We start from the raw sequence: 20,296 nt of genomic DNA on the forward strand, positions 1-20,296 counted from the left end.
TAAACCCTATTTTTTAAACAATCACCAAATCATTGTTTACTGGAAAACGTCCATGTGCACTTTTGAATCCAGAGTTGTGTTTTGTCAGGTGAACTGAGCCTGAAGCAGATTTAGCACCAGTGTGTTGACTGAGGAGTTAATCTGTGTTTGGCTCAGCTGATCTTGAATCAGTGGCTTTATTAGTCAGACGCAATCAAAAAAAGAAGACAAATCATCCTACTGGAGCGGTTGATTCCTACTCCAGAAAACACTGCACTGCAAAAAAAAAGGTGTGTCTAAAACAAGATAAAAACACTAAATCTGAGGGAAATGATCTTGCTGCATGGACAGATAATTTAATTTGACAATATTTCTTAAATTGAGATTATTAAATCTAGAAATAAGCGGGTTGAATTTAAAATAAGAAATTAACTCTTAAAACAGGATAAATTATCTAACACTTTTGAATCTAAAGTTTTTTTTAACTTTGTAAGAAACAAATAATTTGCAGTGCACTCTGCTCGGGCCAGTTCATTGCTGCTTGCAGCTTTAATTTATCTTGTTTTAAGAGTTAATTTCTTATTTTAAGCGTACAACATGCTTATTTCTAGATTTAATAATCTTAATTTAAGAAATCTTGTCAAGTGAAATTATCTGTCCATGCAGCAAGATCATTTCCCTCAGATTTAGTGTTTTTATCTTGTTTTTAGACAGTGTGCATTGCACACTGTCTAAAAACACTGTGTGCATTGCAGTGTGGATGTTGCAGGAATGAGATGAGAAAGAAATTGATCGAATCCCTTCATAAATAACATAATCAGCTGATCAAACCAAGAGGAGGATGGTAGGAGGAAGAGGATGATCCTGGAAGAGGGGCACTGTGGGTGATGTATTCCGAATCACATGGCCAGAGCTCGGGCCTTGGCAGCTGCCGCCTGCGCTCTCTGCACGGCTCCCTGGCTGCTCTCTCTCCTCATCAGCTGGTTGGTTTCAAACAGGCCCTCATGGCAGGAACCACTACCGCCACCACCGGGGCCTCCGTCGGAAAACGTCAGCACTCCTGGACCGGACAGATTCCTTTTGACACATTTCCTCAAACTAAACATGACAAAGAGACTCTGACATTTGAGGTCATGTTCACGTTGGGAACATGTGCTCTGAGATCTGCAGGAGGTCACTGTCCAAGAAATAGTCCTGCACATAACCCCTCATACACTGAGTGAATTAGTGAGCTTTAAAGGTGTTAGCAGGTGGAATTGGCTGAGCTCTGTCCTCATGTAGCCATCCTTTATGCTAAGCTAAGCTAACCGGCTGCTGGCTCCAGCTACATAATGACCTCACAGATATGAGAGTGGCACTGATCCGCTCATCTCTCATGGTATTGTGTTAAAAAAAGTCTGTTTGCTGTCTCAAAGACAGAACTTTTTTTGAACCAAGACCACCATTGTGGTGCACTCTGAACTTTCCAACAGCCCTTGATTACGAAAGTTTCTGTAAGAAATAGTAACCAAGACAAAGCTTAATTTATTAGTTTACTAATTATTATTAATGTAATTTATTCTACATTTAAACTGTTTGCATTAACCAGATTCTGTTAAAAACACTAAATTCTGCTCCTCAGAGACACTGTGAAGACATGATTGATTCTGCTGAGACCAACGATCACGTGACAAATAGTCACTGAAAATCTGTTTACACGGAGCAGAGAGGAGAGGACAGGAGAGGCTGGAAACATGACAGTTCTTCAATATGTGATCACAATTTATTTTTCCAATATTCATGACACTCTTGGCAAGTGTTATATTTATAAAAAAAAATAGAATTTAAAAACAAAATATTAATCAGAGAACTTCAACTTGCATTTTTTCTTTTTTTCTGATTTCTGTCATTCTGTGTTATTCTGCACAAAGACATGTTTGAGTTGTTCCCACTTCTAGCCATGGTTGTGCTGATTCCATAGAGTTGCAGGACTTGCATTGAAATACAAGGACCCAGTGAGTAAAATGTAAAAAAAAGAGTGAAAAAAAACCACGGCCTGAAACTATTGTTGAGAAACTCGTAGGACAGACAGACTCCTTCAGTTTATGTTTGATCACTCCGAAACAAAACAAATATGTTCTCATGATTAAAAAATACAAATCTAGTTTAACATCACGATAAACGTATTCTTTAATGAAAAACATTTCTTGCAATTGACCAACTCTGAAGTGAATTTATCTGACAGATTTCCTGAATGATTTCTACAAACTTCAGAGAGGTTTTATTTGACGTGTTAATCCTTCTTGGAGCTTGTTTTGTCTGTTTATCTTCCGAGCAGCTTTCACCAAAAAAGGGACACAAAACTCACTCATTTCTAAAAAAAAAGTTATATAAAGGAATTATTAAGTGTGCCGCTTTAACTCAAAATCCTGTTTGTGTTTCATCACCTTAATCTGCTGTTTGACTTCATATAATGGCTGAGGGTTAACTGTTACCTGAACTTGGGTTAATGTTTAACTGAGTTAGACATTTAAGAATGAAGCCCTTCCTTCAGGGCCTGGCTCTGAGTTCAGGTTGTTAGATCTCAGGAACCTGAAGGAATCTTTATGTTCCGTCTATTTTTACAAGCACAAAAATGAACCAGTTGCTAGGGTGACACAAATAAAAACGTGTTGATTGCCTCCAGAGACTGTGAGCTGAGACATGCACAGAGGGGAGGGGAGGGGTTCTGGTCCAGACAATTAGCACATTTCACTGTTTAATATAATTAGAAAGTATTTAAAACGTTTGGTATCAGAAAAAAGAACAGAGAGAAAGAGACTCAACTGTGAGACAAATGTAAAAGTATTATAAGGAGCATAAAACTGAAAGAAACATTAAAGTAAATGTGCCCACAGGGACACTGAAATAATGAAGGAAAGGAAATGTTCTTGTCTGATGAATCATCCCTCTGTTAAACATTTAAGTATTTACTTTCAAAAATAGGAACAATTATCTGCATCACTGCACTAAAAATGTACTTTTGCACAGCAAGTTTTCAGATGATTTAGTTAAGTATAATATCATAATGTAGAAATACTCTGTTACAAGTAAAAGTCAAATGTTTTACTTCACTAAAAGTACGTGTCAAGTAAGTGTCAGCATCTGTATCTTACTGCCAAGAGAAAAGTATTGTCATTTCAGAACATATGTTATATGATTGGATTTTAATTGATGCATTAAATGAATAATATGTATTTTTCTGCCATCATTTCAGTATGTTCCAGCAGCAGCCAGTGGCCCCTGCAGTCACAGATATCTGCAGAAGTTTCCTCCTCGATAAAAAAAACAGGTTAAAATTGGTAAAAATGCGGACGTCTCAGAGGGGCTGAACTTTTACTTACGTTTACTCAGCTTGTTTCTCTGATAACTTAACATTTAGACGTCTGATGACTAAAATGTTTCATCTGGTATAAAATATAAAGCTTAAAGTGATAAAAAATCAAAAAAAAAATCTCAAACGTGAATCGTAAAAATGTGACTTAGAAGTGAATAAATGCAAAAAGGGGATATGAAGCCGTCAAAATAAAACCATTACCTTGAATAAAATGACAGATTTCTCTAGATTTGAAAAATGAAATATCTGGGTTAATGTAAGTGCAAAACTCAAGTCTAGTCATTTTTAGACATTTTAATGCAGAAAGATTATAATAAACTCTATATGCTGCTGGGTGGCTGGTAAATCTCCCTTAGATCAAAACATTTTTATTTTAATCTCGAATAATGCACACTTTATTGATTATATTTTGGATTATTGATTTTAAGCTCAAAAGAAACTGAAGCTTTTAGATAAATGCAGTGCAGTAAAAAGGACAATATTTGCACCATTGATGTATAAGTAGCAAGTGGAAGGAAAATAGAAATACTTAAGGAAGATACAAGTTCAACTGTACAGTACTTCAGTAAAAGTATTTTAAATAAATTTTTACCGTAGCCATCCACACATCCGCTTTTAAACTCGCCCTCGAACCTCATCCCGTCAAATCGAATGAAGACGCCGGCACCTTGGAATTTGCCCTGCACAAATTCACCTTCATACCTAAAAAGATAATTCACACAAAGACACATGTACAAAATTCATTAATATTAAACAAACTAAGTTCCCAGATTGTTACAATGGAGCGTATTTACAGACTTCATGAAAGAAAAGAGCTGAAAGGAAGGTGAAGGAGGGCATTTTTCAGAAGCTGGAGGACTTTCTTTTAATTAGATGAACAAAAAACTACACAAATTGTAGCAAAATTCACCTTGAAAGTTAAGACATTTTAGGTATGAAGTGTGAAATATTACTATTCGTGCCTTTCTTTTATTTATTTATAATTTAACCTTAGAACTGTTATGATGTTAAGACTTTAGATTTTGGAAAGTAGGAGCGTGCATTGTGTGTATCCACAACATTCACAGTTTAACAAACCGCTGAGGTAAATTAGTGATTTAGTTAGTGATTAAATTAGGGTTTTTTAACATGCACAGCATGAGCACAATATGCTATCTTTAATGTTAAACAGCCTCAAGCTGACAAAAGGCTGAATTGCTAGAGAGCAGAAGACGAGTTCAAAGATACACAGGATGTCTTGATTCATAACGACGATAATTCATTTGTGTAAAAACTGTTTAATTAAAGTCAAACTCGGGGTGACACAGCACAGCAAAACAAAAAGTAACATTCACCTGCATGTGATTTAGTGCCCAAAACACAGACGCTCTGAAAAGAGATTCTGAAATAGCTCTTAAACTGGGATCTATTGAAGCTGCTATCTTCTGTGAAGGAGCGGCCAACTTTTCAGAGCCTTATCTGAAGTCCAAGGACAAGGAGAAACTATTTGGTACTCAAAAGACAGACCTTCTGCTTAACATTCATTTAATGTTTTAGTGTTTCCAAAGCGAGGTGGTTTTTCCAGGTAATTACTTAACATACGTCCCTGAACAGGCTACACTTGAACATCCTCGGCTCTACTTGAACATGAAAGAATGAAAAAACTTTCCAATCGCTGAATTGGGGAGGAATGTTTTGTGTGTGTTCGGGTCACAGAGCCACATCCTTCAGCTGAACTATGTTCTGATTGATAAGTGAAGGAAAGTAGCAGATGGAATGATCCTCTAAATTACAGCAAGAGAGAGAGAGAGAGAGAGAGAGAGAGAGAGAGAGAGAGAGAGCACTCTTCAAAAACATTCAAAGTGTAAACTTGAACGAAACCACTTTACATTTCATAGGTTAGAGATGATTTAAAGGACACTGTCTCTTCTCTTTCTCCTCTTATTTCTTCACATCCAAGACTTTTCAGAAGCTACGGAGCCCCTCTGGGTCACATGGTAGAAAAAAAACCTCATCAATGCGTGCTAACGGATTTGTAAACCGTGCCTTTCGGTTTTGTGAATCCGTGCATGACCCGTGGCCTCAGATTTCATTTTTTATATATAAATGGAGTGGACCATTCATGCAGCGTGTCATTGAAATGACTGAGAAATACCAGAAGACTAAAAGTTTAATTTCTGGATGAATTTAAAAAACTAAAATGTAACAGAATGATATTAACTACATGCATGTGGTGTTAGTGTATAATATGTTATGGTGCGTTTACGCCACAGACTGTAGATAAATAATGGACATAGTCACCATAACGTCACCCATTGTTTTGTAGACGACTTCCTTTTTGAAGCATTGAATTCAGCGTTACAGCTGTCTCTATCTAGCTTTAAGTCTGTGAACATCTTTGTTTTTTGAAACCGGGAGAGACCATATTTATATGTTACTTACGGGGAAAATTGAACGCTGACTCCTTGGAGTGCCTTTTAGTACAAACGCTGAACAAGACATTTTTAAATGGACAAAATGTTCAAATAAACTTTGATGAAGTGAAAACACACTGTGAAACAGGTTTACGGCTGTTTGGATGTACACTGTGCCGTGGATACACTTTGTTCTGGTTCTATCCTGATGACAGTTCACTGTTAGCTGCCTGTCAATCAAAGGTAGCCACGCCCCAAATCATATCCTACTTTATCATCTATTTTCTTCTGAATGGGACCATTATTTACATAATTAACATCATATTGTCTTGAAGAAAACTTAAAACTAGAGATTGAGACCATAATTTTGCCACAAGATTTTTTTGTGAGGTAATAAATCAATTGAGAAGTTGTCTCATTTTGTATTGAGATAGATAGGACTGGAGCGCTGTTGCAATTGGTGACCCCTGTTGGATTTTTAAAAGAATGCAGGCTAGAGGCATTTCCGTCGGTTGCTGCCTGATTTACGGAAAATAATACAATCGAGTGATGTCATAAGAGTTGTTGAGTCGAAGCTTAGAGCTTCGGGCTGCGGCCTGCGGTGTGGAGTTTGCATGTTCTCCCCGTGTCAGCGTGAGTTCTCTCCGTGTACTCCGGCTTCCTCCCACAGTCCAAAAACATGCACTTTTAAATTGGTAAACCTAAATTGCCCGTAGGAGTGAATGAGAGCGTGAATGGTTGTCTGTGTCTATGCCCTGTTATAGTATGGCGACCTCTCCAGGGTGTACAGTGTCCCAATGTCAGCTGGGAAGGCTCCAGCGACCCGGTATAGAGTTCAGATAAGCGGTTAAGGATAATTGATTGATGGACTTTTAGTTGAAAAAAACAAGGCATTTTTAAATTGCCATATATTTATTGATAATGAAAATAATCGTCAAAATAGTGTAATTGCAGCAGACACCTGTATGCCCAAGTATAGTTTACCTGGTAATATTAAAATAGAAATGAAAACTGATGAAGCAGAGGAGATATTAACTGCTGTGATATTAGGTGGAACTTTATGATCATTTTCTACACAGAAAGTGAAGCACAGACCTGGAGCCGTCGGGGAAGACCAGCACCCCGCAGCCGTTGAAGAGGCCGTTCTCAAACTGTCCGGTGTAGCACGTCCCGTCGCTGAAGGTCAGCTGACCCAGGCCGTGACGCAGACCTGCAGCCACAAACACACATGGCTCAGTATGCTCCTTTACATCATTCATAAAAGCATCAAATACTTGGATTTTAAACTCCATAGCTTTGAGTTGAAAGAAAACTGAGATGTTCATTAAACCAGTAACAGTGGCAGAGAGATAAATAAAGAAATACAAAAAGATTGGGCAAACACAAAACTGACGTGACAATGTAAACGTGTAAAGGTATGAAAAATAAATACATAAAATGAGAGTGAAAACATGATGCATGTGTTTCTATTAGATTAATGGTGTATATTTTTTAGTGAAACTGACATTGCAAAGTAAGTTAATTTTACACAAAGAGCAAATATTTAAATCACATAAAAACATTATTTTTTAACTTGGAATGTATACAACTTGATCTCTGAGCAATTTGATGGTAAACTGATTCATCTGTCAGAATGGTAGAAGTTGATTAATTAAAATATAAATGTTTTTTTTTTAAATATTGAACTTATTGCCTGGTAAAACACACTCCCACACAGAAACACAGTCAAACTATATCAAACCATAAAAAAGCATAGCAATGCAAACATGTACACACAGACAAAGTAATCCAAATATTAAATATACATATCAAAGTGTGCCATATATGCAGCACATGAATGGAGGAAATGAATTGGAGTAAAAGTAAAAGAAAGTCTAAGACGACAACAAAACATCCACCTAAGTGTTTAAATTCCTGCAAAATCAGGAACAAAAATACTAGAAAGTCTGACTATGTTGGTAAAGTTTAAATATTTTTGATTTATTCCTCATCAGTATTTACAAGTTTTATAGTTCAACTTTAAAGATTTTGTTTACTTTATAACTATAAAATATCCCTAAAAATAATATTTTGAGGATTGCAATCTATATTTTTGACATTATGTGTTTAAAACTGGCAAGGCAGTATTGGACTACTTTTTTTTATGTGACTTTTTATAGTTAGTTATATATGATTCCCACTGGTCATATTTTCTCCATGTGTTGAGACATTTAACCTCTAAGACAAAATAAGCAGTTGTCAAGTAAAAATAACAAATGGAAATATTAGACTGGCTGGTATACATGAGTCTTCTCTTGTATATTGCCTTCTAAGATCTTCTGGTTTGTTTATAATTGGGTGATATTGAAAATATGAGGTTATTTTTTATGTTCCAGGCAGCTTTAGGATATATTGTATTTCCCAAGGACCACTTGAAACAAAAAAACTGCAAACCGCAGCCTCTCATGAGAGGTCACAATCTAAAACGATTACTGAAACCCTTCAAAAGCATGTTTATTATAGCCCTGAGAACAGAACATATTCAGAGGTTTCTTGTACCAACTGAAGTTCATGTGTTTGCTGAAATTCCAATATCCCTCAAAAACAACGACACTGTCACTCACTCTCATCACTGTTTTCTACTTCCAAGGTCTTCCAAGATATAAAATATTAATGGATGTTTGCGACAGATAAACACAGAGTATTTTAGTGGCTGAACATGTTTCTGCTTTTCTTTACATGCCTGCAACGTGTAATTACAACAAGGTTTGTACACCTTTTTAAGATTAAAAATCAAGCACTTTCAAGGTACCTAAACAACCAAAATGTCCAAACTTGTCACAAAAAACTGAGCTCTTCCTACAGTCACGGCATAGTTCACAAACTGATGACAGCACTGTTTAATTTACAGTGACTCTTTTTCTGAAAATCCAGTGAATATATTACAACTCAAGTTTCCTTAACTTGAAAGCAACTGTTGAAATTAGGCTTTTTCCAAAGCCTTTCAAGGATGATTTTTCTCACAGGGTGAGATCAAATCAGTGGATTATGTCTGCGTTATGAATCTCTCTTTTTCTCTTATTCAATTTTAGGAAGAAAAATCTGAAAAAGACAACACTTGTAAAAACATTGTAATCCCCCCTCTTCTGTGTTTCAATACCAGCTGAGTTCTGTACAGTCCACAATCGATCAATAGATTTTAGGTTAAAGACAAGTAAAAACAGCGCTGCAATAAACAAAGAATGTCAAATCATCTCTGTGTCTTTAATATGTTTTTTTGTATATATATTTCAAGATGATACATAAAAAAGCTTTGCATTATGATGCTCAAAACTTAAAACAATTACCTGCTGGCAAACATAATGATGCTGATGGGAAGTAACTCAGAACATTTTAGCTTGATTGACAGGTTTGTCAGCCTATCACAGTCAGCTGTGCTGGTTTAAACCTCAGTCTCAACTTGTCTACAAACCTTCTCCCTTAAAGGGAGAGTTCGAATTTTTTGGCGTTGGGTTCTATGAAGTACTGACCCACAGTCAGTGTATTACCTGCAGTAGATGATAGTCTGCACATTAGCAGTTTGGAGAACCACTTTTTTTCACTACTGGATTCTGACCGAAACAGCTGATCTGCTCTGCGCTTATGCGTAGGATCATAGAAAAAGTAGTGCCAAATGAAACGACTGTGGATAGCAACAAAAATCGCTGGACATATTTCTAAATATAGTGTACACATGAACAAGTCTAACATTTTTAGAGTTTGCCTTTGTTTAGCTGGTTAAAACACCAACAAGACAATCCTAAACAACTGAATACACCGCAATGTTCCATAATGTCAAAATGAGCGTTTTACGGCGGAGCATTCTAATAAATAGCACACACGTCATTATACATACTACTAGAGTTTGTGGTTGTGAAAAAGGCTGCAGTTTCTGTGAATTAAGGCTACAAAACCACTGACCTAGGTTTAGGACCTGGTGTTATAAAACGGAATAAATTTACATAAATGCCGAAAGTGAAGTAGTTATGAGGGTGACTTGAGCCACGGAACTTATGTAAAAAACTTAAGTTATGTAAAAAATTATTTATATTTGTCTTCACATGGGACATGAACCTCATTCTCCTGGTGAAAGTCCACCGTTTGTTCGACCCATACACTACCCACCCTCATTACTACTATAAAAATGCCTGATGTTTTTGAGGGGAGTCTCTAAAATATGTTTTATGTTTTATGGATCAGCAACAATACAGTTATTCCATCATCTACTGTAGGTTATGCATGCAAATTGAATGTAACTCATACAATCCCACTTCAAACTATCCCTTTAAGAGAAATTGGTAAGGCCAGGAAGAATAAAATGAGATGGCATGCTGTATGGAGTTTTTTAGGGAATACAGGAAAAAAGACATTTAAGAAGGCATTTTCATTGTTATAAAATTGGGGGAAAAAAAGTTAACTTTTTGAGCTAGTAGTTCTGGAAAGTAATACTTGGTGTTAAAAGACAAAAGATGAGCTGCTCTCTTTCATTTTTCACTTCTCAAAATGTTCCCATAGGGGTGCAAACTAATTTTCCCTTTAATTCTGTGACGAATTTCCAGGAACAGGAGGACGGCAGTCGGAGGAGACGGGGAGGGAAATAAGTGAGCATTTCTCCCTGCCAGCCTCTATTAGCAGGCCCAGCAGGGATTTAGGAGAATAACTGGATGTGAGGCACAGTTGGACACGGGCTGAGGAGGTCCCGGGTTCCTCAGAGCAGCTGTAAGTGAGGAATAGGATTTACTCTGAGCTCGCCAAGTGGCATGAAACTGATGGAGTGAAGAGAGGAGGATCTGCCGGGCGGGCGGGGGCGGGGGCGGGGGTGGGATCCCTAACAGGGGATTGGGATTTACAGGAGGGGAGGCAAGGGGTGAGGGCCTAGAGCCTAGAGAGTGTTGTCCCTTGCTCCCAGCTAATGGCAAAGTAAATTAGGCAGTCCATCTGTCAGGGCTGCTTAATGTGCCGCTCTCTGCCTAATCTCAGCAGGGTTTTCACAGGAGATTTGGAGAAGAGATTTGGAGAAGGCAGAAACTAAATCTTGAGCTCTGCATTCCAATTTTCAAAGTCCAGCCTGCTCTGAAACATCCACCATCCATATGTACAGATGTGTGTTTGTGTGCAAAAGCCGGACTCGATTAAGTATATATGGGCAGAGAAGAGGGCCAGCAGGGGCTTAAATCAAACTCTTCAGCCTGCGGGAGCCCTGACAGGCAACTGAGAGCCTGAGGCGGAAATTTCACGGGCTGGTCGCTGAAATATGACAATCTGTGGAGCGTCAGTCATATGGCCACAAACGTGTCTTCCACTAGCATCAGACCCAAAGTATCTATGGTATTCATTGAATCTAATGAAATCAAGTGGCAGAAGTGAAAGCGCTCTGCAGAACGCTAACTTTTTACTGAAGGGACAGATTATCAGTGGACCGCTGCAGCAAGGGACAGTAATTTCCTTTTGGGACTTGATCCCAGCAGACAGACTCTAATCTGCCATTCAGCTGCTTTGTAACGCCTCTCCTCAATCTCGTGTCGGGTCACGGTCTCCGGCTAATTACGGTTTAGCTGAATTTGTCCGGCTTTTATGTCAATCAATAGCGGTAATGCACAGAAGTTAAATGACTGCTTGGGCGAGGTACAGTAGTAAATGGCTTCTGGCTGTGGCTCGGCTGTAGCCAACCTACTTCCTGTAACCTGATCGGCCGGGGGCCTGTCTTCAACCAGCACGCCGCTCAATTATTCATGTGACACTGTAGACCTCTGTCCAACACACCGCTACATGTTTGTGTGCAAACAGTGACTTCGCATGCATGGACGCAGCGACGCCACGCACCGCACACATCGGCCTGTGTTCATGACAACACACTCACAATTACATATTACAGAGCACAGCCAGCGTAAAAACACAACAGAACATTTGGGTTTAGGAAAAAGTTAAGTGTTAAGTGCTGCAAAATATATTCCCAGGAGTACTTTATCTCTGTTTGCACGTGGAGAAACACTTCAAACAAAAACAAAGTTAAATGTATGTAAACAGGTGTACACTCAAAAGCTTTTGGGTGAGAAAAATGGTGAGTTATTTTGAGTATTCTGGTTCCAGATTGCTCCAAAGTTTCCGGAACTTTTACAGAAACAATCACAATATATGATAATATAAGATAACACTGAAAAAATAGGTAACAATAACAATATAAGACAACAATATAAGACAACAAAATGAAATAAGTATCAAATAGGTGAAAATAAAAATAAAGTGTCTAATGAGTAAGGTGAGTAAAGTCCAGATGACATGGCAGGATGTAATAGACAGATATATTGCACATGATAATGAACATAGTCTGTAATTTTGAAAAGTTAGGACAATTAACCACAGATTTGTGCTCACAGGGTCAAGAGTGCAGCTCAGCTTTTAATCATCACAAGATCTCTCTCTCGCATGCAAGTGCATTTGTTAAGATTTGCATTTTTTTGTCGCGTGCAATTCAGAGACTTTGCATCCGTGTTGGCTTTAAAAAATCCTGCAGATCATGTGATTTGATCAAAAGCTCCATAACCAAACTACTAAAACGGATGCTGTTCTGCTGAAGTTCTTGATCTTTTCGAAGCGTTTTAAATTTGAATAACATGAAACATCAAACTCCATCTGCTATGAAGATCCTGTGATGTGATTAAAAGCTGCAGGATAGTCACTGCATGAACTTCTTGTGGAGGTTTTTTTTCTCAACTGCTTGTTTTAGGCATCAAAATGAACTTTCAAACTCAGCTTGTACTCCAAAAAAGACATGAAAATGGACCTTTTAACATCTAAAGTTTCACTACAAAAAATATTTGTCTTATTATTGTCTTAATATTTAGTGCATGTTTTTTTTGAATTGAATAAAGTGACGCAAAAATCAACACAATGCCAAGAATATCTGGCAGACAATCAGACAGTGTATTAGCAGACTCACTTTTCCTGTTGTAACTTAGAAACGTCTGAGCTAAAAAAGACAAAACACCCCCACTGCTGTGCTCTCAAACCCTGAGCATATCAGAGCATCACAGCCAAACCAGTTTAACAGTTTTTTGCTAACAGTGCAAGACCATATGTTTCTCCCGCAGCCTCTCGCCTGCTTTGGTGCCAAACTTTTGTTCCATGTTTAACCTTGCCCTAAAGGTTGTCTCAGTGTTTTTGTTAAACTGCTAATACTGGTTTAGGTAGTGTGATATCCTGTCTCAGCGGGCTCACTTGCACCAGATGGTCTGTCTGTGCATCTGTGCATGTGTCTACATTTCCCTATAGTTACTGATTTTCAGTTTGACACCTTTTTTTCTCTTTTTTTGCCTATTAGATGCACTCTGTGCGAGTTCAGGTTCATTTAAAAGCCAACTAGTTTAGTGACCCACTGACAGGACGCCCACTTTTCCTCTCACCATCCATTCGTCTGAATGGATGGTGAGAGGAAGGCTGGATGATGAAACCCTCGGGCTGAGTTCAGACTGCAGGCGAATCTGATTCAAATCAGATTCCTACTCAAATCCGACTTTTAGGGCTGACTGTCCACACTGTTTTTAGCAAGTGTCCAAATCGGATATGGCTCTGTTCAGACTGGGCCAAATTATTGACTAATCTGACAGGTTGCTATAGTAACGGCGTCAGAGCATCTGATGTTGTAATGGCGTCAGACGTCATATAATTGCGACAGCGACAAGAACAACAACAACAAACATGATGGAGGCAGGTCACCTCAGTATATTGGCCTTATCACTGTCCAGTAGAGGTGCAGAACATCACAGACGCACCAGGGGAGAAACCGGGCGGATGGACGCCCCCGTCGGGCCCGCATGAGTCGGGCGCGGCTGCCGGTGGACACCTCGTCTCCGCGCTGCCCGCGCTACGCATGCCGTGTAGTGACATCACGGACAGTCAAAACCGATCTGAGTGTTTGGAGCGGTTCAGACGGAGACGCATCTGTCCAAATGCGATCTGAAACTACCTCCCGAAGGTGGTTTCGATCCGGTTTGCAAAAATCGAATTTCATGTGATTTGTGACTGTTCAGACTTCAAAAGAGCCATCCAGTTCCAGTCTGGATGGGCTAAAAATCGGATTTTGGCTGGCAGTCTGAACGCGGCCTAAGTCATTCCTGAAAAGCTGTTTGAGATAACTTTCTTTCAGCACAGTTTTTATTGTATTCACTGACATTTACATTTTTATTCTGATAGGTATCCTGAAGCGGGGATTCAAGGACAGCCGTTTATCAGCCGTTCATTAAAACAACATTCAGCATCTGAAATGCATCTGAGACGAGTCCCGTCATCATATTGAAAACATCAAACAACCTCGGGAAAGCACACCGTGGGTGAGTACATTCTCAGTCGTAAATATAACCTAAAGTTGCCCTATGGAGTTTTCTTGCAAACAAACACAACTTTTGTTTGCATCCAGTGTTTTTCACCAAAACACATTTTATGTATCCTGCACATCCAACAAGCGTGGTGGTGAAATTTCCTTCCTCGTAAAATATTCATAAAGCTGATTTTTCCTAAACTTGGTTTGAATGCTGCATAGTTTTTGTATAACTTTCCAGTAGTTGAAAGTATTGCTCCATTTATATTACTACAAGTGATGTATGTTTTTATTATGTTAGGAGGTTTGTTTGATTGGAATTCCCTTATCTCGCAACTGTATGCGTGAAGTGGGCGGGGTTTGTTAAAGGTGTGGTTAATCCTTTGATTAAATTTCACTTCACTTAATTGATTGTCAGGACTAGTACGCCTTGTCGGTGAGTTACAAGTTAAATGTTAGCACTGCTAGTGTTTGAACGAAAATTAATGTTACATGAAGAATTGTAAACTTACCTTTGTAAATTATGTGTTTTGTGTTTATATTTCAGGTTTACAACCTAACTTGGGTCTAAATGACTTTCTGTCCATCGAACTAACCACTGATTTAGAGTGTCGGTAGGCTGGTGTGTGGATGTTTGTTGTGTGTGTTTATGCAATAAACAAGAAAGGAAAAAGAGAGACCTGAGTTGTATCTGCCATACTTTTCCTGATATCCCTTCCAGAAGGGAGTTTACTAAGCCATAATAGTCATTTAGTAAAAATCTGGACAGTTCTTCCCAGTCTTTGCTCATCATGGTGCATTACTAACACTAATAGTAATAGACCAGGGGTAGGCAACCTGAGGCTCCGGAGCCACATGTGGCTCTTCAGGCTGTCTGCAGTGGCTCTCTGTGGCTGTGACAAAATAATCAATGAATTACTGTTTTCTTTACATTTTTATTCATTATTGGCGTCAGCCCATTGGAATTTGTATTCAAATTCCGTCAAAAAGTCAACTAAAATGTGCATCAGAGCTTCCGAAACTTACGAAAGTCCAGCACCTTAACATTTAAATTTGGTCAACTTCAAGTCTAGTTTTGAGTTTTTCTTGCTAGGCGAGCTTATGATTCCAAATCTCCTGAGATATTTCTTATGAAATCATATTGATAAATGCTCATTATGGCCTATTAGTAATGTTGAAAAGCTAATTTAGACTGAGTAGGTTATTTTATCTTCATTGTAAGGCTCAAAATAAGGTTTGCGGCTCCATTTCAACATTTTTTCTCTTTTTTTGGCCAACAATGGCTTTTTTGTTTGTAAAGGTTGCAGACCCCTGTAATAGATAGATTAATCGGGCCAATTTATACCATTTTGAGATAATCAACATTAGACAGTGCTGATTAACAAAACTCAACACCAGTCCACTACATGAACATTTTTTATATTTTTTTTAATTCTCTTTCAGAAGCAAAGAGATGCTGCTATCTGCTGATAAGTGCTGTTGTTATGTGTCTATTTATTTTTCATTCAAAAGTTTTTTTCATTTACCTGAGGACATTAATTTACTTGATACATTTTTTAAGTAATTATTTATATAATAATTTAGTATAATTTAAGTAAGTGCACTGTAGACAGAGTGCAGGTCTACTTAAGCAGAAGGAGACATTTAAAAAATCTTTATTTAAGAACAGGAATGCTCTCTAAATACCAACATCGGCCACTGAAACACCAACATCTGTCGACCACTAACTACTAGTTCTGAGTATCATTTAAAGAATTATGATACCAGTTCTAGTACTAGAACCTCATAAAATTTGCCGCTCCACCAGAAACATCTCTAAATCCACAGTAGTGCATAGATTCAACAGATTATTTTTATGACATCTTAGTTGAGTAAAATCGCCTTTATATCGGCATATGAAAAAAATCAATCGTCAATCATCCCTTTTATCGTCAATATATGACCATAAGCCAGCACACACTCAGAGTAACCTCGGATCAAGAAATGCCATTAAGCTGCATACATGTCCAAACTGGTGTCTGTTAATGCAAATAAAGTCTGAGCACTCAACATATGTCCCTGTGCTTACTTCCCTTAAGAGCATTATTTCATAAAAAACACACGTGTGGTATTTAAACGGGTTCTTCCTCTGCATGCATTATTGTCTTAATCACGTTATAGCAACACTTCTGCTGAGCATGCAAATGTGGCCAGTGATGGTGAGAGTGAGCAGTTCGGCCTTGCCTTCTTTCCATTCGCCGTGGTACTCCTCGCCATTGGAGTAGCTGAAGGAACCTCGTGTCAGGGTCATGGGTCCTGCTGGCAACACACACACAAAAAAAACATCAGCAAAACTAAGAGCTTATCACCTGCAGCTCTGACATTCTGACAAACACAGAGAGTTCATCTCATAATGTGTGCACCTTTCAACCCACTGTGGGGTAATTGCTAGTTTTTGAACTATGCAGTGTGTTGCAGCACAAATCAACAACATAAATACTTAGTTTAATATAATAAAAAACATATTTTAGGGGCAGTATTTTCTGGCATTTATGCACGAAAATTACTTTACCAATGAATTTATCAAAATAGATGGCGATTATTTTTCTGTTGACTAATCATTGCAGCTATAAAATATCTGAACATGCCCATCTGATAGCCTAATGTGACGTCTCCAAATGGCTCCATAACCCAAGGAGAATACATTTACTGTGACTTTGGCAGTTTTTCTTGATAAATGACCTAAAAAATGTATATATGTAAAAAAGTATCAGCATCAACATCAACATGTAATTAAAGTATCAAAACGTCTCTCAGATTGTTTTATATATTCCAAATATATTATTGAATTATTATCATTGATGCATTTATGTAAGCCGCATTTTACTGTTATCACGGCAGGGTTGATTTTTAACTACCTAATACAGTGGCATGCGTTGTTTTTGTTTTGTTTTTAAAGCATTATAATTTTAATTGTTTTCTCTTTTTTTAGGTTAAATCTCGACCTGAAAAGTAAATAAAGCTGGCAGCTATATGTAGCGGAGTAAAAAGTACACGATTTACACGTAAAATAAAGTGGAGTAGAAGTATAAAGTTATGGTAATACTCAAGTAAACCTTAATATTATACTTAAGTAAAGTACTTGAGTAAATGTATTTATTTACATTCCACCACTGGTTATAGCAGCGCTATAGGCTTTGACAGCAAAACAGTGGTGCAGCAAAGCTGTTATTAATCATTTTTTGTGTTTATTTTCCCTATTTGACGCGTTAAATTTCCAGTTTTAGTCAAAGCCATTGTCAGCAGTAAAGCAGCTGTGTTTACTGAGGCTCTCTGGGGGCTATCCTCCGCTCTCTATTGTCTTTAAATGAGGTTTAAAGACAAACTGCCACCGACAGGAGCATCACAGAGACATTTAAAACGCGAGCAGAGCATCTAAAGGCCCGTTTATTAGGCTGAATAATTGCTTAAATGCCATCAGGCACGATGTCACATTAGACGGGAGGAGGAGTGTGTATCCCTCCATCTAATGTTGCCACAGTAACGGCGCCCTAATCCCTTTCATCCTGCCGGCGTGACGCTGTTAGCCTCCCAAACACACACCCCGAGCCGCCGTGGAGAAGTAAAATAAACGGTTTACCTGTTTTATTAAGGAGCAACTCAGTCCTTTTTCTCTACATCACTGTAAAACAACGCGGCAGTTGGAGGATTTCTGCTCCTCTCAGCAAAAATTTCGCCGTTTTTCCGTAGCTGCTAGTTCCCTGGCAGGGCTGCCTCAGCGTCTACGCAAGGTGCAGCGCTCTGATTGGCCGCCGTTCCTCCACCTCGACTCAAGACTCGCTCCCATTGGCTTCTTTTCCACGCTGTCCAGCCCTCCGCGGGAGACATCTTTGTCGAGGGCAACGGGTTCAACGACTTAATTAGCCGGAGTGCTCCTCCGTTAAAGCGTTTGCCCTTGCCTCTTTTTTTATGCGCTGCCCACTGTCTCTGTAGGATTATAAAAACGGCAGCGAGCTTCCTGTTAATGACACCGTGTCATTTCATGTTTCAATTTGGTGATTAGACCCGCGTTTTGGCGAGTTTTATGGAACTTGATTTATTGTTCTCCCTGTGCGCTAAAACAGCTGCACTGATGTGAGCACGGTTTGTTAAATGAGGTGATATGGATTCAAAGCCAATAAGGCTTTAATTCAGTAAAAAGGGAGAGAAAAAAAGAAAAAGAAAGAATCAAGGTGACCCAAATGAAACAAAACTCTGCTGCCCTGATTTCATTTCTCAGGGGGAAACCAGGAGGATTAAGCAGTACAGTGTAGCCTAACTAATTCTAATTATTAAAAACCCATGTCCAACATTGGACTTAATGTTGCTGGCTATACTCATTAAGTATCAATAGTAAATTTTCATTTTGAGATTTTGGATAGGAAACATTACTATTTTGGCCAAAATAATTCACAACAACGATACTGTAGAATTTTAAAGATAAATAAATAAGGCTTTCAGTCAAATTCACTTTAACCTTGTTGACTATGCATTTTTTGTGCGTTTTTAGCATATTAATTGTACACAAAATAGAGAGGTGGAATCATTAAATGGAAATGATTTAGGAGTAGCTGGATTGTTGTTTTCGATAATATAACAATATTGTTCAGACAATAATAATGTTATATGTCTGTATTTTAACATGATATCAATAGTTCACCTTATAAATATTACAGTAATCATTAATACACACAATAATACAGCAACATATTGATTTAAAATGCAACATACGCTATCTTACTTTGTCAAGATTGAAGTGATAAAGTCCTGGATTTATTCTATGTGTTTTTTCAAAGTTTATATACTAGCATTGATAAAGGTGAAGACAGATATAAGAAATAGGCTTATTAAATAACAAAGCAGATGTGTTTAAAGGTCTCTTTAAGTCATGCAAAGTCATTTAAGACAACAGTTGCATAATATTGAGTTTGCAGAGTTTTTGATTATTGGCCAAATATGCTTATCTTAAAATTGCTGGGAGCAGTTTTTAAAGAATGCATGATTATGTGTTTTTCATTCTGTTTTTGGGACTTTTTATGGTGTTTTGCACGTGTTTTCCTCTCAACTTGTGTGTATTTGTATCTCATCTATAGATGCTAACTCAAGTCATACATGCTGTTGTCAGTGCATTGGTCCATGATTGATATGTAGACTATACATCCTATATAAAAAAGACCTGTCCCTTGAAAAAAAAACAGGTCATTGGACACTGATATCATGTGGTTTAAGCAACCTTGGGCAGTTTACAAACACACATTTTTAGGATGATTTCAGTATTTTAGGACCCGCTTTTTGCACCAGGATTCAGTGTTTCTCAACCAAAATTGTGTTCCTAGCAGCATAAAGAACATGCTTCATGTTAGGAAACATTAAGAAACAGTTACAGGCTTGTTATTTCCTGATAATTCCTCATGGTATTCCCAGGAAAGAATGCAACTGAAGCCTAAAGGCAGTTGTGACTTGTTTTTGAGTCATGTTGTCTTTATGATCTTAATTGGCATTTCTTTGAAAGACAAATAAAGCATCTTACTGTAAATGAAAAATATTATATATTACATTTTCTTTTTTGTTTTGAGATATTTCTAACCTCGAGGAAATGGAGTTTAAAAATGTGATTTATGTTAAATCCTGTGTGGATGACAACAAGCTGCAAAGGATGAGTGGAAATAGCGGAATTGTTGAGTGTTTATTAATTTGATTAATATCACTCTGAAAGGAAATGCCAAATAATCTCTCAAAGGAGATCTTAAATTAATCCTTAAACTGGCTAAATGAGAATGTTATGAATATTAGTGATTTAAACTGACTGTTTCCTGGCAGACTCTCTGTGAGCCCAACAGGAAAATTAAGGGGATTTTTCGGCTGTTTATAGTCTCGTCGTAAAGCTGTAGGCTGTTTTAATTTAGCAAAAAATGATCTAGATAACAATGTCTCTTTGTATAAATAGTATGCACAGTGCGGGCTCCAGTTTATTTACTACAGCGCTGAGCAGTGCACTGTTCCATGTCTTTTAATTTAAACAATGCAGTGTCTTTATGCGCATTTTAAATCCCCGGCACACCCGCGCCCTTTGACACACATAGCTTTAAGCCATGGCAAATTTGGAGCACAGGCGCCATGTGCTGTACCCTATACAACATTAAAACAGACAAACATCCCATTAAACCACCAATGACAGCACATCCTCGCGCAGAGATGCTGGGGGGTGGAGGGGAG

At 38.0% G+C, this 20,296-nt stretch overlaps 1 protein-coding gene across 1 annotated transcript; it reads right to left on the reverse strand.

The window, feature by feature from the left end:
* Positions 1–736: 736 nt before the first annotated feature.
* Positions 737–17,785, reverse strand: LOC131970841 (MORN repeat-containing protein 4-like). Its single transcript, XM_059332231.1, has 5 exons — positions 17,682–17,785; positions 16,286–16,360; positions 6,823–6,937; positions 3,927–4,036; positions 737–1,039 (listed from the first exon to the last, which is right to left on the reverse strand). The coding sequence occupies exons 2-5, from the start codon at positions 16,350–16,352 to the stop codon at positions 879–881; spliced, it is 453 nt and encodes a 150-aa protein (XP_059188214.1). The 5' UTR covers positions 16,353–16,360; positions 17,682–17,785; the 3' UTR covers positions 737–878.
* Positions 17,786–20,296: the final 2,511 nt, after the last annotated feature.

Source organism: Centropristis striata, chromosome 1 (genome assembly GCF_030273125.1).
Source record: "Centropristis striata isolate RG_2023a ecotype Rhode Island chromosome 1, C.striata_1.0, whole genome shotgun sequence".
In the NCBI taxonomy this organism is placed as follows: domain Eukaryota; kingdom Metazoa; phylum Chordata; class Actinopteri; order Perciformes; family Serranidae; genus Centropristis; species Centropristis striata.

Coding starts and splice junctions, on each gene's coding strand:
- LOC131970841 (XM_059332231.1), bottom strand. CDS start 16,352: ATGACCCTGACACGAGGTTCCTTCAGCTACTCCAATGGCGAGGAGTAC. Junction 6,938..16,285: donor CCACGGCGAATGGAAAGAAG/GCAAGGCCGAAC, acceptor TTGTGGCTGCAG/GTCTGCGTCACGGCCTGGGT. Junction 4,037..6,822: donor GTCTTCCCCGACGGCTCCAG/GTCTGTGCTTCA, acceptor TTATCTTTTTAG/GTATGAAGGTGAATTTGTGC.